This window comes from Octopus bimaculoides, chromosome 2 (assembly GCF_046866305.1).
Source record: "Octopus bimaculoides isolate indiv1 chromosome 2, ASM4686630v1, whole genome shotgun sequence".
Classification (NCBI taxonomy): domain Eukaryota; kingdom Metazoa; phylum Mollusca; class Cephalopoda; order Octopoda; family Octopodidae; genus Octopus; species Octopus bimaculoides.
The window spans coordinates 52,214,687-52,233,993 of NC_142929.1; the positions used below are offsets into that span (position 1 = coordinate 52,214,687).

A 19,307-nucleotide genomic window follows, 5' to 3' on the forward strand; every position below is an offset into this window, starting at 1 on the left:
GTTTGAATTGAAACAATGTCAATAGAGGATACAAGTTTTAAAGCTAAATAATATATTTTAACATTTCTTGACTTCATAGTAACTGAAATTTTAAAATATTACCACTACAAGTATAAAAATTTGTGAATAAATGCTATAATGTGAAAGGTGAGAGAGGACAAGAGAGAAAGAATGTTTATACACCGATTCATTTTACAATACTAAATCTTATAACATAAATTGAATTGCCTTTTTGTTTGGTAAACTATCAGCATGCCATAGGTCTATTCAACCAGATCTGACCTGAGGGCTACACAATAAGAACATGACTGAATTCCAAAAATATTAGAATTTCAAGTTTGGAATGAGAGCTCTAATGAACAATAATAACAAGGAAATAAAATTCTGCTTTGAGCCCATGTGCTTACCTGGGTTTGAAGATATTTAGATTACAAGTACAAGACTTGTCTTTGAATGGAAGCCAATCGACTAGAGTTAACCTCCAGGTGCCACTCATACTCATTTTCAGCTGAGTGTGCTAAAGTAACATAAAATTAAGTACCTTGCTCAAAGACACAAATGAGCTAACCTGTGTGAGAACTGAACCCCTGATCTAGCAACTATTAACCACCAGGCCATGAACAGTATAATTATCTTGATATAAGTCAATATCTTCTGACATGAATATTACTAAAATATAAATAATACTCTCAGAGAGATTTATACAGTAGTAACATGATAATGTGGTGGCATGTTGTCAACTTAATGCGACAGTCCCATGAAAGAGAATAATACTACTGCTATTTAGCCCTAGGAAGCACCGCTTCCTGTCGGCCTTGACACATTTTCTGTGTTTTTATGTTTACAAAAGGGGAGATAAGCATCTCCACCCAGCAAAGCCAGCATCCAGAGACTAGTTTCTGAGTCATTGCTATTCATGCTACTCCAGACTGATGATGAGCAATAACTCAGAAACTAGTCTCTGAATGCTGGCTTTGCTGGGTGGAGATGCTTATCTCCCCCTTTGTAAACATAAAGACACAGAAAATGTGTCAAGGCCGACAGGAGGCGGTGCTTCCTAGGGCTAAATAGCAGTAGTAGTATTCCCTTTCATGGGACTGCCGCATTAAGTTGACAATATGCCACCACTTTATGAATATTACTGTAATGAAACTTGCTCTAAAAATGAGATTTACATAAAGTAGTTCTAAGTTTTAATGTAAAAAATATTTCTAATTTAGGTGTGAAGCCAGCTATTTTGATGGGAGGGCATTGGTCCCGGTATTTGACTGGTATTTCATTTTATTGATCCTGGAAGAATGAAAGGCAAAGTTGGCCTTGGCAAGATTTGAATTCAAAACATAAGAGCCAGAACAAATACCATAAGGCATTTTAGCCAGTGATTTGACTTTCAGAGCTAGCAAGTTGTCTTTAGCAAATTTGGACATTCGTATATTGTTAGAACAGCTTTTTTTTTCCTTACAGTTGCAAGTCCTTCTTATTGTTAACACTCAGTTGTAACATACTGTATTTTCCAACATACATGTCAAGTTTTACAGACCAAAATTCATAGCCAAAAAATAAGGTATGTTGACTTACACACCAAGACAACTTAGGAAGACCAAAAATTCCATGATATCATCGTCATCGTTTAACGTTTGCTTTCCATGCTAGCATGGGTTGGACGATTTGACTGAGGACTAGCGAACCAGATGGCTACACCAGACTCCAATCTGATTTGGCAGAGTTTCTACAGCTGGATGCCCTTCCTAATGCCAACCATTACGAGAGTGTAGTGGGTGCTTTTACATGCCACCGGCACGAAGGCCAGTCAGGCGGTACTGGCAATGGCTACGCTCAAAATGGTGTATTTTACGTGCCACCTGCACAGGAGCCAGTTCAGCGATATGGAAAAATAATAGTAATGATGTTTGAATATTTACACTAGATGTTTACATTATTTACTATGCTGACTTGCATGCCAGAAAATATCGTAAAATATGCCTATTGACAGCAGGTAACTGGAGTAAGTAAAATTACATGCCTTGCCCAGATGCAAAACACAATGGATCATGTTATGTTTCAGTTCATGACCATCTATTTTACTTGTATGTGTATCACTCAATTTCACAACTTTTTTTCTTCATGACAATGTTCTTTTATAAACAAAACCAGAGCATATGTTACTAATTTATTTAAATAAACATTTTATTCCAAAACTTACTTTGCATTCCTTAACGAAAATGATGAAAATAATTACACAGAACAACAAAAACCGTTTTTTTTAATGAATACAATTTACACAACATGGTGAGTTTTTTTATTTTTTATTTTTATTGCAAGAATGAATGGAAATGTTGGTTATCCATGGATTTGTTAGATTCACAAAATCCATGAATGTAAGTTAAGATTTAATGTGACATTGGAGCGAAAAAAGCTATACATATAATAGACACAGGCTACAATTAACTGATCAGTTATTCAATTCAAAATAAATTATAGAAAAATGTATATCTGATCACAGTCTATAGTAAATAAATAAATAAGTGGTTTTCAAAATGCATACAATTACAAAGTAAGACATTAAGAAATGAAATGCTTGCATGAAGCTGGATGATTAAATTCTTGATGAACAGAAAGCAAGATAATTTATGCACCTATACTTCAACTGTTCAAAGTGCATAAATTTAATACAAATATTTATGCAAACATACATAAATATATAAATACATATAAATAATTCTTTTTATCATTTCAGTCTTTTTAATTACTGTAAGAGTCATTGACAAGGAATAAATTTAGTAAAGTTTTTGTATCGAAAATATTCCCTTTTGATAATTTGAGCACAGTTACAGTTCCTTGATTGGAGTGAAAACACTGAATTTCATTCTGCAGATTCCTACATAATGATGGGAGTTTTTTTTTTTTTTGTGGGGGTGAGTGGGTATAAGAACCCTTGCACTTTGCCAAGTACTTAAGCAGTGAATTTTGTAATTTAAAACTGCTTTTTTATTTCCTTTTGAATTAGACATGACTTCTATCTAGTAATCCATAATTTCTCCTATGTATTACTTTTAGACATTTTTGAGATGTTGTTTATGGTTACCTGTGCCTCTATCTTACCAAAATTATCAATTTGTTCTAATAGAAAGTCTATATTTGAATGGAAGGATAAATTAGTTTGGAGACCGTCATCTATCTCCCTTACATGGATTGGGTTTTTAGCTTTTGCCTTGAGATTTTCATGCAGATTAAACATTTCTTCTATATTGCTGTCAGATAAAGCTTCTCGGAGTTTTGAACATTCCTCCTTGATTACCATTTGTCTCTCTTCCATCTTATCCATAATCTGTATAATCCGTTGCTTTTCTCGCGAAACATTCTGATTTGCTATTTCAATCAAATCTTGCTCACGGTTCTCCAGGGCATTTCTCAGGACAACAAACACGTCTTTAATTTCTTTTTTTATAGTGTCATTGTTGGTATCTTTGGATCTCACCAATTCTTCAAGAGTTTCGCTTTTGCTCTTTAGAGAAGTTGCTTCATTTTCCATGTTAGAGACTGCTGACTCAATAACAGGGCGATACTTCTTCAGTGCTTCGTTTACATCCATAACGTAATGGCCATGTCGATCCTTATGATCCAGGACAGTGCAATCACGACACACAGGTTTGATGCACGGCTCGCAAAAGAAGTTCAATGGCTGAAGATGGTGCTTGGAACAGAAGTTAACTGTATATGTATTTGTATGACGGACGAAATCCAACAGTTGAACAACTCGATGATCAGTTGGTAGTTGGACAACATGACTTTCTGATGTCATAAAAGAATTACGACAACTGGGGCATTGAAACGTTATGGTTCCACCAACACCAACTGCACGAGAATGAGTGAGGCTGTTTCTTTGGGCACACTCTGAATAATAGAGCTGCATCAAACATGGCAGGCAGAAAGAGTGATGACATGGAAGTATTTTGGGAACTTTTACACTTTCCTCATAACGATCACGGCAAATCATGCAGCGCAGGAAAGTTTCTTCGAAAACCTCTTCATCTAAGACAATGCTACGTCGTATTCCAGCAGCTAGTTGCTCAAGTTGAAGAGCTTGAGAGTCAACTTTGACACTTGGCTCTGCAATGATAAAGAAAGATTTTATAAGAAACAGATTCAGTATAAACATGATAAATAACATGTGTGTGTGTGTGTGTGTGTGTGTGTGTGTGTATGTATATATATATATATATATATATATATATATATATATACACACACACACACACACACACATATATCTACTATTATTATTGCATTTTCTATACTTTACAAGTTTCAATAGAATTAACTACGTCGCTTGATTTTTGATCAAAAATACCCTGTAGCAGTTCTTGTGAACAAACTGCATAGATATTCACAGTATAAATTTTTTAAAACTCATCATAATTTACATGAGAGTCCAGACTATATATATATATATATATATATATATATATATATATATATATTATTATTATTATTATTATTAAAGCAGCAAAAACATCACAAAAAAATTACAAAAAACTGCTACTCAGAGTTTCGCATACCTGTTCATTGGACAGTTTATTTATATATATATAGATATATGTATATATTGAATACATTTACCTAGATTATAAATAAATTACCTGCATTGTTGTTTAAGTTCAAATTAGTTTCAATTCAGCAGATATTCCTGTCATGACCATCCTGTCCTTTTATATATCAAGGACTACAGTCCAATTAAAATTTTATTTAAGATAATAGAGTGTAATTTGAGGGAGATTTGGTAGCTATTTCAGGCAAGTTGGATGACCTTTGTTAGGGCAGCTATAAAACTTCAGAGATGTGAGGTTCAAAAAGTAAATGGGAAAAGGATGCCAAAAGTATCCAGAAGGCAGTCCAGCAGGGTCAACATAGGAAATGAACAACACAGAAGAATGCACTCCAAAGAAGTCTCTGTTGAAATGGCATATGGCTCCTGTTGGAATCAACTTCCTTCTTGAGGTCAAAAATAGGTTTGCTCTGGAACTTTTTAGTATTTTATAGGTGCAGACATAGATACAGGTGCAGACATGGCTGTGTGCTAAGTAGTTTGCTTCTCAACTGCATGGTTCTGGGTTCAGTCCCACATTGTGTGGCACCTTGGGCAAGTGCCTTCAACTATAGCCTCAGGCCTATCAAAGCCATGTGAGTGGATTTGGCAGATGAAAACTGAAAGAAGCCCAGCATGTGTGTGTGTGTGTGTGTGTGTGTATCTCTTTGTTTTGACATCATGTGTAGTTGTAAATGATTGTCACTGTCATAAAAACAGGTGATTCATTTCCAGTATACTGCATTAACATGTCTGATGATGTGGAGATATGACCTTGCTTGGAAACATGTGCAGGTTGGTGACAAGAAGAGCATTCAGCCACATAAAATCTGCTTCAATAAACTCCATCCAACCCATGCAAGCATACCAAAGTGGACATTAAAATTAAATGAAAAAACAATTCATTTACTCATGTCTTAATATGGTTTACTCCTGTTTTAACATGGCCTTTACTTCTGGGGTTGTAGTGTGAAGTGTGACAACAAAGATACAACCAAGAATTTCAAACAAAATTTTTGAATATAAACAAGACAAGCAGAAAAAAAAAATGACAGCAATTGAACAAACAGACACACTAATAAACATAGAATGCACTTTGAAAAATACACTGAAAAAAAAAATGACAATTATTCTACAAACAGACACGCTTATATAAGAAAAACAGACTTTTTAACATTAACACACAGAAATGTTTTCAGTTATAAGAACAGCAGCAGTGACAATATATCCTTACCAGCATTGAAAGCCATAGGGAGATATTGGATGCGAGTCACTTCTGGCAAAACAAGTGTGAGAGAGGTAATATCAAAACAATGATTCCTTGTCTGATGAATTAACTGAAGAAAGGACAAAGAAGGAAATGATATTTTCCGTCTTGCCAAAATAGAATGGAGCTTCCATAGGCTCATAAAACAGTGTGATACACTATGTGTTCCATCAAGTATTAGATATGTGAAAGTATGTGCATAGTTTTATAATGAAGGAAGAGGAGAGGTGACAGGTAGTGTTGGTGTTGAGCACTTGCTCATAGGCTGTGTTGCAATGTATGGAGCAACAGAATATTCCAGGGATATTGGTAATGATGTTAACATTTGGCTTACTGTTACATTTGTAGTACAGTATGAGCAGGTGGTGAGTACAAAGGCAACAAGAAATTATGTCGCTGGGTAGGGTCAGCATCTCTCTCTCTCTCTCTCTCTCGCACACACACATTAATGGGCTAGGATAGCAAAATAAATTATTATTATTATCGTTAGAGCAGTGAGCTGATACAACCAATTAGCATGCCAGACAAAATGTTTAGCAGCATTTTGTCCGTCTTATTTCTGAGTTCAAATTCTGCCAGGGCTGACTTTGCCCTTCATCTTTTGAGGCTGCTAAACTAAGTACCAGTTGAACACTACTGTCGATGTAATTGACTTACAACTATCCCCCCCCCCCCAGTTGTCAGGCATTCAGGATCATTATTATGCTTTGAGAGGAGTAAACATGTCCAAAAACAGTGTGTATGTATCATCATTGTCATTTTAATGTCCATTTTAACCATGCAGGTGAAATTCATTGAAGCACATTCTCTATGGCTGGATGCTCTTCCTGTCACCAACTTGCACCTGTCTCCAAATAATATATTTCCCCATGGCAAAACATGCTTTTGTGGAAGATTGTAAATGAAAGATACTGCTTGTATGACAGTGGTGCTCATTTACAAATATCACATGCTGTCAAGATGAGAAGACAGTAACTCACACACACAATAGACTTCTCCATTCACAAAGCTTTGGTCAGCCTGGAGCTAAAATAGAAGACACTTGCACAAGGTGCTGTGCGAAGGGAGCAAACTCAAAATGATGTGGTTAAAAAGTAAACTTCTCAACCACACAGCTATGCCTGTACATACGCACACAAACACACTCACTCTCTGTCAGTCAGTCAGTCTCTCTCTCTCTCTCTCTCTCTCTCTCTCTCTCTCTCTCTCTCTCTCTCTCTCGTTCCCTCTCCCACTCGATGGGCTTTCACAGATTCAGCCAACTAAATATTTCACTCACAAGGTTTCATTTAAACCAAGGCTATGATAGAAGACATGTACTCAAGATACTGTCAAGTGATGTATCTGATACAGAATCACAGGATTGTCTAGTGAACTTTTTTTTCTGTTTAGCCATGCCTGTACTCAAGAAACTAAGAATAATTTAATACAATATTTTCCAGCATACAAGACAACATAAGACTGTATTGGTTTGATCATGTGATGCATATGGATGTAGAAAGATGCATACAGAAGTGTTGATCACTTAAGGAGGATGGAACTTGTGGAAGAAGAAAACCTAGAAAGAGATATGGGACAAAGTATTGAAGGCTGATCTCAAGACACTAAGCCTTACAAAAGAGATGACAAAGGACTGAGATGCCTGGCACCTTGCTGTTCTCAAGAAGACCCGTCCATCACAGCAGAATTAATACTGGTGCTGGTGCCACATAAAAAGCAACCAGTATACTCTGTGAAGTGGTTGGTGTTAGGAAGGGCATCCAGCCATAGAAACCATGCCAGAACAGACAATGTAGCCTGGTGCAGCCCCTGGCTTTTCCAGATCTTGTCAAACCATCCACATGCCAGCATGGAAAATGGGCAGTAAATGATGATGATGATGTAGTGTAAACATTCAAACATTGCCATCATCTTTCCAAATCCTGCTGCATTTCACAAGGAATTTTTGGTCCTCCAAAGTTGTCTTGGAGTATAAGTCACTCTACCTTTCTGGCTCTAAATTTTGGGCTGAAAAATTCAACTTGTATGTCAGAAAACAGAGTATGCTCAAAACCAGACATTAGCAAGACTCCAAAATAAATTCAATAAAATTTTGAAGAGAACAAATTTAAAAAATTAAAAGAAAAGTAGACATTCCCAATTTCCACACTACTGTTATTGTTGTTGTATATGTGAATATAAGAGTCACTTGAGTGATTTCTAACTAGAGAAGCTGAGAGAGAGAGAGAAAGAGAGAGAGAGAGAGGCATCATCAAAGGTAGCAGCAGCAGCAACAACAATTGGTCCCACAAATTAGTGCATCCAGAATAACACAAGTTGCAACACAGGGTTGTAAGAAAAGAAAATAACCTTGTCCTCAATGCCAAGAAGCTAAGTCTCCCCACCTCACTCCTAGAAGTACCATCCCACCACTTGCAACAAGATGGAAGTGAAGAATAGACAGGAATGACAAACTGTCAGGAGCAGTGAAAACTGATAGTGAGTCCAAGCCAAACAAGACACATGAGAAGGAGTCTTGCTCAAGAAAATGTTTCAGCCATGCTTGCCAAATCTGTTTTTTTTTCAGCACAGTGGTTCACAACTGGGGTCTGCATGACCCTTGTGGGGAGTCCATATAATTTTTAGCCATTAAAAATTATATGCAATAAATCGATTATACTTATACAATACAAAAAATATATTAATATTTATCTACAGTTCCTAATATTTAATTATAAAAATAGGATTTTTTCAAGCATCAAATGCCTATGGGAGTCCAGCAAAGTAAAATAGGAATCAAAGGGGTCCACTGGCATAAAAATGGTTGAGAACCACTGACCTATATTAAACTTAAGACTAGATTGTTTAATGTATCTGTGTTTTTAAAATAGTAAGAGATCTGAGGAGGATTTGACTGCTATTTCTAGCAGGTCAATCAACTGTGAATATGCTCCCTCCTTGATTTGTAGCTCACCACAATGTCCAGTCCTTGTTGCAGAGTGGTAGTTTGTGCACCTCAATAACCCTGAGAACTACATCAATGAAGTGCAAGTTCCTGATAGGGCTTTTCTATGCTGGACAGATCAAAGGATAGTGGCCAGACTAATATGGACCACCTCTTCCCAGAGATAAAAATGTGTGTGCAGAGAGTCAATACCCCTACCTAGAAAGAAAAAATCAGTTACAGAAGCATCAATGGCAATTCAATTTTCTCTCTCATTTGTACTCTGCGTAAGTTTGATCTAATAATGTAAATATCTATATATTTCTACTTAAATATTCAATACCAAACCTGCTTGAGACCACCTCTGGTTCTATGACACAAACCTCCAGTTTTAAAACCTTTCACCAAAATTTCATGTTAATCTATGTTTCAACCAGCTTAATAATGACAAAATTATTTTACTAAATTCTTAAGTTCAAAGTTAATTGAAACACAAGCAGTGTATTTCATTAAAAATATAGTTATGAAAGGGTAAAGTGTATACATGCCTGTGGAATGCACATTCACTTGCATGTTAATTCAAGAGCAGGTTTCTCAGTTGATCGAACAATGGAATCCTCGATGTTGAATGATGGAGGTCTTCCACCATCATGTGTCTGTGTGAGCGTATGTGCACACACACACACACACATCTATTGGCTTTTGCCTGTACCCAAGAAACAAAGTATAATTTCACAGGCTTAAACCACATATTGGCAAGACTTCAAAATAAGTACAAAGAAGTTATACCGGAAACAAATTAAAAAATTAATAAAAGAGTGGAAATTTCAAATTTCCAGATCATTACTGTTGTTGTTTTTGTTGTTACATAGCACCAGGTCAGTTCTGACCAAGCTGTCTTATTTTATCAGTAATGGTTTTCTAGAAATGAATATAACCAAATTCTATTCCAGTGTGTGATCTAGGGCTACATAGTTTAATGTGTTCAATTCTAACTCCTGCTACAGAAGGATTCTGAGAACATATTGGCAAGACACATAACCAATGACATTCTAAAGAGGGCCATCAGAAGAACCCTTAACAAAATCGCAACAGAACTAAGATTAAAACTAGCAAGTCACATACTCCATCTACCAGAACAATACCATTCTAAAACAGCTTTCAAACAGATACCACTGGAGGGAAAAACAAAGGAAAAAAAACTGAAAACTACAAGATGCAGAACATTCATAACTGGTATGAAAAAAGCCAACAGTAAATGGACAGATGTAGAGAAAACTACAGCTAACAGAAACCAGTTGTGTTGATTTGCTGCCCAATGTGTTCAAATGAGCAGGAGGAACTGATATTAATGTTGATTCTAACTCCTGCATGAAGAAGTAGAAATGTGGGTTGACTCGAGACTACAGACTAATGGTAGGGTGTATGTAATTTTCGAGGAATTTAGCTGCTATTGAGTGACTTCTGCGAATTTTTCTTGTTTTATATAACATGTCATTGTGATGACAATGGATATTAATCATTGAGTCATACATATAAATATATATAGGCGGGGCATGGCTGTGTGGTTAAGAGGCTCACTTTGCAACCATATGGTTTAGATTCAGTCCCTCTGCATGACACCTTGGACAAATGTCTTTTACCCTAGTTCCAGGCTGACCAATACCTTGTGAGTAAATCTGGTAGATGGAAATGGTGTGGAGGCCCATTGTATGTGTATGTATGTATGTTTTTGTTTCTCCCTCCACATGACAACCAATGTTGGTTTGTTTTATGACCCCAACTTAGCAATTCAGCAAAAAGAGACTGATAGAATAGTACTAGACTTCAAAAATAAGCACTCTGATTGATTTGTTCAACTAAACCACTCAAGACAATGCTCCAGCATGGCTGCAGTCCAATATGGCTGAAACAAGTAAAAAAGATCTATACAAAACATCTTCACAAGGAAGAAGAATGGCGATTGAAATTGAAAGAACATGACAGCTTGAGGGGGTTACAAGAAGTGTTCAATAACATAACCACTTACAATGTAGAGCTGTGCAGGAAGAAAGTCTGAGTTCTAAAATTGTGGCAATCAGGTTCCCTTGATAGTAATCAATAATAATTTAACACAACTCACAACAACAGAAACAAAAAGAACAGCCAGGAGTTCTGTTCTTCTTGTTACTGGCAAGACCTCAGTGCTTACTCTAGGCTAGTATGGAGGACAACATCAAAGAGTTTCTCTATCAACTACATATCTCTCTTTGGTTATGTAATATGTCAGTTACTTCTAGATCAGTCATAGTCATTTGAAGGTGCATGGCTAAGTGGTTAGGGTATTTAGCTCACAATCGTAAAGTTTTGAGTTCAATACCCAGTGACACACTGTGTCCTTGAGCAAGACACTTTATTTCAAGTTGCTCCAGTCTACTCAGCTGTCAAAGATGAGTAGTACCTGTATTTCAAAGGGCCAGCTCTGTCATTTCTGTGTCACGTTGAATCTCCCTGAGAACTATGTTAGAGGTAAGCATGTCTGTGGAGTGCTCAGTCACTTGCACGTTAATTTCACAAGCAAGCTGTTTGGTTGATCGGATCAACGGAACCCTCATTCTTGTAACTGATGGAATGCCAGATATAAGTCTTAAACAAACTGAGGACTTTCTAATGAAATTAGTGTGGCCTGCCTGGTGATGAGCCATGTCTCTTGCAGCCCACTTTTCAAAAAAGATAGCCCAGGCTGTTCTAGATAAACAGGAATGCAGACAAGCACAGCATAATGAAATCAACTCTGGACTGAAGTCAATAAAATGCTGCTAAGCTGTTTAACAAAAACAAGATCAACTTATTATTTTAGCACTAATACTAGCCATTATTCTAACTCCTGCATAAGTAAGTAGAAAGTTACTAGGCCTAAAAAAGAAAATGAAATTAATGCTTTGATAACCTGTGTAAAACTGCTCCTGGTTCTAGGGTACAAACTTCTTGTTTTAAACTGATCTAAATTAAAACCTTCCTTCAAAATTTCATGTTAAATTATGCTCAAAACACCAGCTTAATAATGACCAAATTATTTTAATAAGTTTTTCCTTATTTTCTAAATTATTTGCAATAAAGGCAGTGTATTTCAAGAGAAATATGCTAACAAAAGGGTAAATTTTTAAAGGAATGCAAGTATTGTAGAAGTAGGAACCTGAAAATATTTAACAGTATCATTGTCTAAAAGGAAAAGCATAATTCAATGGAACCAAATCCTCTATACTAAGCAAAGAGTCCTGTTGTTGTCATCATCTCTGCTCACCATGTGACTTGGGTTTTGGTGTACCCTAGTCAGTTGGTGATATGCTGACTCTGTATAAATTTCTGCTATGTAATATAATTTGTATTGTCACACGCATACACACACACACACACACACACACGATGATGATATGGTGGAGCAGCTGTAGTCTGTTGAACTAAATATAGTAAATATTTTCTACAGACCAACAATAGGATAAAATGCAATGTCGATGATGATTGGCAGGATTTGAAGTTAGTCATTAATCAATGAAATTATCTACTGTTCAGTATGTTACCATCTGTGCCAGCCTTATAGTATTAAGATAATAGTAATAATAATGGTTTCAAGTTTTGAGGCAAGGCTAGTGATTTTATGGATAGAGGGTTTGTTGCATTATTTATATTTTTATTATTTCAGTTTACATGTTTTCAGAATAACTAAGAATTGAAGTTACTCTTTTACTTGTTTCAGTCATTTGACTGCGGCCATGCTGAAGCACTGCCGTTAAATAAAGTTTCATATATATATTTTAGAGGATTAACCCTTTTGATACCAAGCCACCTGAGACCACTCTTGGTTCAATGATACAAACTTTCTCTTTTAACCCCTTAGCATTTAAACTGACCATATCCTGCCCAAATATTCTACTAGCTTTATGTTCAAACCAGTCAGATCATACCTCTCACAACTAACCTAAAATGTCATTCTAAAGATAAGCAATCACATCATCAAAACCTCAAACCTATGAGATAATGTTTGATTAATTCAAAACAATGAATAAATAAATGTTGCATTTGACAGAATAATCTGAATGCTAAAGGGTTAAAGTGATCTAAATTAAAACTTCCCCTCATAATTTCATGCTAATTTATGTTTCAAACACCAATTTAATAATTACTAAATTATTTTACTAAATTCATAATTTTTTCAAAATTAACTGAAATAAAAACACTGCATATCAACAGAAATATGGCAACAAAGGGTTAATAATACTCATTCATTAGTTATCATTAGTCATGTTCATGCAACCTCTTGCAAGAAGCAAATCAATTCTATTAGTTGCCCCAGTGCAGCAGAGCAAACAAACTTACTAACAGTGTATTAACTGAAAATAATACCAAGATTTCAGAAAACAAGTGATGATATACTTTGTCGAAGATAGTTTAGTTTGAAAATCTAGACAAGTCCATATGCAAAGAGAAGAGAGCATTGATGTTATGAGCAAATCCCCTTTTTATACAGTTTTCTTTATAATGTTTATGGTGACACGTAACTCCCTATGGCATAGAATCTTTGTGACATTTGTGGTCTTTATTGTATATTCAATGAACTAACAATGAAGAATACAGACTTACATTAACAGTCTACAAAAGGCTTTTTAAAAAATGTGTTTTTTCTTTTACTTGTTACAGTCTTTGGACTGTGATCATGCTGGGGCACCACCTTGAGGAATTTTTAGTCAAATGAATAGACCCCAGGGCTTATTTTTCTTTTTAGGCCTAGTACTTGTTCTATTGGTTACTTTTACCAAACTGTTAAATTACAGGGTTGTAAACAGACATTAAACACACACACACAATGGGATTTTAGTTTCCATCTACCAAATCCACTCACAAAGCTTTGGTTGGCCCAAAGCTGTAAAGGAAGACACTTGCCCAAGGTGCATGCAATGGGACTGAACCCAGAACCATGTGGTTGGGAAGCAAACTTTTTACCACACACACACAGAGTTTCACTGCATGGTATCTTGGACAAGTGTTTCTACTATAGCTCCAGGTTGACCAATGCTTTGAGAGTAGATTTGGTAGACAGAAACTGAAAGAAGTTCATCGTGCGTGTGCATGTCCATGTGTGTGTATTTGTTTCTCCTTGTTTTGGCACCGTTTGATAGTTGTAAACAAGTGTAAACAAGCATAACTGTTAAACAAGTTTTGTCATTCATTTCCTCTTTTCCACGTATACATGTCCAGCCACAGAGAAATACTATCCTGCTTGGAAACAAGTGAAGGTCGGAGACAGAGAGGACACTTGAGACATCTGTCTGAATAAGCTCCAGCCAAACTATGCAACCATGAAAAAGTGAACATTAAATTGACGAGGATGATGATAATATCAAATAAATTATGTAACTGCTATAAAATGGACACTGACCAACCATAGGAGATTGCCTAAATTACATTTTGAAAGAGTATTTGTTTATTAGTAGATAAATGAAAATATTTGCAATGAAAGACAGTTGCGTTTATTTATCACAAGATTGTAATTATTACTATATATTTTCTGCATACAAGTCACAAGATAGTATATAGTGTAAACATTCAAACATCATCACTATCTTTTCAAATCTTACTACATTTCACATAGAACTTTTGGTCCTCCAATGTTGTCTTGGTGTATAAGTTGTCCTACATTTTTTGACCAAATTTTGGTCTGAAAAATTCAACTTGTATGACATAAAAATACAGTAGAGTCAACTTACAGAATTAGAACAGGACTTAGTAATTCAGGTTTTTTTTTTTCTAATGCAAATATAAGTTGGCTAATGAAAGAAGTTTCAATACTTATATGAATATAAAGAACACATTTAAAACTCATTCAAGTGACTACAAATATCTGTAAGATTGGCTTAAAGTTAACAGGTTTGGGAGAGGGGCTAAGTACACTGGTACTTATTTTATCAACCCCGAAAGGATGAAAGGCAAAGTCAAACTAAGCATTTCATCTGACATGCTAATGATTCTGCCAGCTTGCTACCTTACAAATATCTGTAAGATTACCAACTAATATCAGTCTCAAATCTCATAAGACCTGCTTTTCCCTTGACACTTTGCAATTGGCATTGAAACAATAACTAATCCCAAAATATTTACTCCAATCGAGATGATGTGATATTCATGCTTCTACACATTTGTATAGTTGATAAAGTGATTGTTATAATAAAGACTTGTCAATTCAGTGCACATAAAGTAAGTACTGTCATGAATCCTAGGACGCATAGGGCTGGTTACTCGGTTTTCAAGCCATATAAGTGACCAAAATCACATTTCCCCTGAACCAGTCTGTCACAAGGTTACTTAGAGCCGAGTGGACTGGAGCAACATGAGATGAAGTGTTTTGCTCAAGAACCTAAATACACTGCTTGGCCTAATACACATAGGAGGGAAAAAATATCAAGTAGATCTTAACATAAACAACCACTGCACTGTACCCCTGGGCCACATATAGACCATTACCTGTTGTAATTTTTCTGCCTGGCAATAAACTCTGATAGTGGTTGATTACCAATAAAAAGAACATCGACCCATATAAACCACTTCCTAAATGAGCCCTAACAAAGCTTTTATATGGTCATTTAATCTGCTAGAGATAATGACTAAATCCCTTTCATAGGCCAAATTAGCATCAAAGAAAAATGATGAGTGTTCATGTAGTTAAAGTTACACTGTATTTGAAAACGAGATGGAATGGTTACAGCTGAAATGTCTTCAGTCTACTCAATCAGGCCAACTTTCACCAAAATAATAACAAATGCTTTTAAAATATGCACATGTCCAAATCTGACAAAAAAGAAAGTTTATCTACACTAGTACAGAAAAAATTAATAGAAAATCAAACAAAAGGTTTCAGTTTAGTCATACAACTGAAGCAAAATTAATAACAAAAATAAAATGAGAAAGTTAGAACAGTATAAAAAATAGTATGATGTTTAACTTACGCGAGTGTGAGAAATAATGATGACAGTGTAATAATAGTAGTAGTAGTGGTGGTGGTGTGGTAATGGTGGTGGTGATGTTAGTAATGGTAGTGGTGGGAAGGAAACTAAAAATTGGACAATTTTTTAAGACAAAATTTTTTTTTTTTGTCAACAATATTTAAATGAACAAGACAGCTATACTTAAATAGTAATTATAAAATATAAACAAACGAAGAAGCAAAGAAATGTTTTTGGAACAGACCCAGATTCAAACACCACTTGTAAGCTAGCAAGCTCTCCATGTAGGATTTCTTGTTGGGAGGAGACAAATCACATTTTCTGGAGACCTATTTTATTCTTTCTGACATTCATGCTATTAGAAAGTTTTAACTGCACTGACTGTGAAAATAGCACATACTTCCATGCTAAATATATATATCAACATCTAAATCCTACCTGCAATTTCACGACCATTAACTTTCACCTCAGATCTAAACTTTCCCTGCCAAAATTAGTTCATTCAAATGACCTCTTCAAAATTCCAACTCAACTTTTACCAACATTCTTTTGCTCTAATAGTTTATTATTGCCCTTATGTGGTTCCTACCCTGCCAATCAAATAAAAGAACTATTTATAACTCCTTGTCAAACACTTGATGTCATTCAGATTCTTTTTTTATAGTGCATTCAAAATTCTATTTTCATCCAACATTGTCTATTTTATTTCATTTTCTTAGAATTGTTTTTTCTTTTACCTTATTTAGACAATTATAGCAGTGTGGTCAACTCTGTAGGATCTGATTACTAATCAAATGTTTATTTGTTGAATGGATGCTGTTAAGCCATGCACAACACAAATGGTAACTCTTCATTTTTATCATGTCATTTACAAACTGAACTAAGCAATGGAATTTCTGAAGAATTTTACACTTTATATCTTTAACCAACACTTAACCCTTTTGTTACCAAATTTTTGTTGAAATACATTGTTTTCCTTTCAATTAATTTTGAAATTAATGAAGAATTTAGCAAAATAACTTTATTATTGCTGGTGTTTGGAACATAGATTAGTAAGAAGAAATTGTGATGGAAAGTTTTGATTTAATCACTTGAAAACAGTGAATTTTTATTTAGAAACAAGGGAAGTCTGAGACAGGTTTGGATCAAAAGGGTTAAAGTAAGATTCTAATTCTAAACACAAAGCAGAAACAAAGTAAAATTTTAGGATGTGCCTAATTCGATCACCTTCAAAACCAGGGCTGTAGTATATGTACACAAAAACTTTGGTTCCAACTCCTAATGGTACAACCAACTATATTATAATGTAAATACATGGTGCTACCAACTCTGAGGTTTCTGTTTGTAAATAGACTAACTATGAATCTTACGTATATATGTTGAAAGTACCCAACATACATACACAATACAAATTACCATGCTACATTCTAGTACCCTAACCTATTAAAGTTTATCTTTAACCCTTTAGTATTCAGATTACTCTGTCAATGTTTATTTATTCACATCTTTTAAAATTAATGATTAATGATTTCAATGATGTGGTTGTTTGTTTTTAGAATGACATGGCAGAGTAGGTGTGAGATGCTGGAACCAGCCAGTTTGAACATAAAACAGGTAAAATATTTGGCCAGATATGGCTGGTTTAAATAGTAAAGGGTTAAAGACCATAGTTCTACCATTGTGGTTATTTTATACTATTTATGAAAGAAGTTAAACTTAAGTATAAGACAAAACTTGTGAAACTAAAAAAAAAAACTGCTTTTATCAAAAGACTATAAATTAAAAGGATATGAACAAAAAGACATCAAAATCAAAACCAAATGATTGAGTACATAAAACAACTTAACAATTGGTCACTTTCAAAGAAATAAACTCAATAAGATACATAACCCTTCTTTTTGAGGTTGAAAGAATTACTTCTAACAAATCTTCTTTCATAGAACGCCTTGGATCTTGATTATTTTTGATATGAAAGAGTAGTCAAATTAGTATTGGTGAAGTAGGAAAATTTCATTATACTACAATTTACATTTTGTCGGTTAGAGTCAATAATTTTTAGTTTTTCAGTAGAGATATACTATTATTGAATGAGGCTAGGTAGAAGAGACTGTTTGGATTAAAATTAGCATATAGTAGTGAGCATCAGGGACAAAAATTAACTAATGGGAGATCCAACGTTGCATATAGGACCCAGAGACTTTGGGGGTGGAGGGCGGGGGAAGGGTGTCTTATATATCATCAGATATGGTAAATATCGTCTAATAAACTTCTTGCCATATTTAAAATTAGGGCTACAATCCCACACCAAAGACAAGATGATTATGATTAGAAACAGTGCTCTGGTGTTAGTGTATAAAATTTTTGAACTTCTTGTCTTCATCACACAAACACACAAAACAGGCATTGTCAGTTTCTATCTACCAAATTCATTCACAAGGCTTTGGTCAGCCCAATAGAGGACACTTGCTCAAGGTACCACACAGGTGAACTGAAACCAGAACCATATGGTTGGGAAGCAAACATCTTACCACACAGCCACACTTATACTTACTTATGGATTGCAGATATATATATATATTTATATATATATATATTTATATATATATATATACTCTAGTACATGAGAACTGTAATATATTTTATGCAGAAACTCATTTAGGAAATATATGCATATAGGATATGTAATGATATTTATATGTGTATGGAATGCTGGCCTAGCAATATGTGAGATGTTGTGAAACAAGGTCTGCACCAAATGTATGGCATATATGTCAAGTCGATGATTTATTAAATACCAGTTTCAGTTTATTTCTTTTAAAATGTCATCATTTTTGACAGCATAAATATACTACTTTGAGACCAAGTCAGTAGCGGGGGTGGGTGCGCTGAAAGTGTAGCTGCTAGAATAAGAATAGCCTGGGCAAAGTTCAGAGAGCTCTTACCTCTGCTGGTGACAAAGGGCCTCTCACTCAGAGTAAAAGGTAGACTGTGTACGAACAGCCATGCTACATGGCAGTGAAACATGGGCCTTGACTGCTGAGGACATGCATAAACTTGCAAGGAATGAAGCCAGTATGCTCCGTTGGATGTGTAATGTCAGTGTGCATACTCAACAGAGTGTAAGTACCTTAAGAGAAAAGTTGGACCTAAGAAGCATCAGTTGTGGTGTGCAAGAGAAACGACTGCACTGGTATGCTCATGCAGTGAGAATGGATGAGGATAGCTGTGTGAAAAAGTGCCACAACCTAGCGGTTGAGGGAACCTGTGGAAGAGGTAAACCCAGGAAGACATGGGATGAGGTGGTGAAGCACAACCTTCAAACATTAGGCCTCACCGAGGCAATGACTAGTGACCGAGACCTTTGGAAATATGCAGTGCTTGAGAAGACCCGGCAAGCCAAGTGAGACCATAACTCGTGGCCTATGCCAGGGATGTAACCAGCCCACTTATGTGCACCTTTCCTTCATTGGACACTAAATTCTGCTTGCGAAGACCTGTTGAGGTAAGTGAAATCAAAATCAAATCAAATTTGCAAATTTGATGACTGGCACCTGT

The 19,307-nt window shown here is 35.4% G+C and overlaps 1 protein-coding gene across 15 annotated transcripts in view; it reads right to left on the minus strand.

Moving 5' to 3' along the window:
* Nucleotides 1-2,290: 2,290 nt before the first annotated feature.
* Nucleotides 2,291-19,307, minus strand: part of LOC106867406 (tripartite motif-containing protein 2) — a 147,303-nt gene continuing 130,286 nt past the window's right edge. For 12 of the 15 annotated variants that reach the window (XM_014912271.3, XM_089345440.1, XM_014912270.3 and 9 more), the window contains one exon: nucleotides 2,291-4,110. In XM_014912271.3, coding sequence (XP_014767757.1) covers nucleotides 3,041-4,110 — 1,070 coding nt within the window. In that variant the 3' untranslated portion in view covers nucleotides 2,291-3,040. Of the gene's footprint in view, nucleotides 4,111-9,323; nucleotides 9,482-19,307 lie in introns of all 15 variants that reach the window. The other 3 variants (XM_089345514.1, XM_089345513.1, XM_089345516.1) reach the window with 1 other exon arrangement.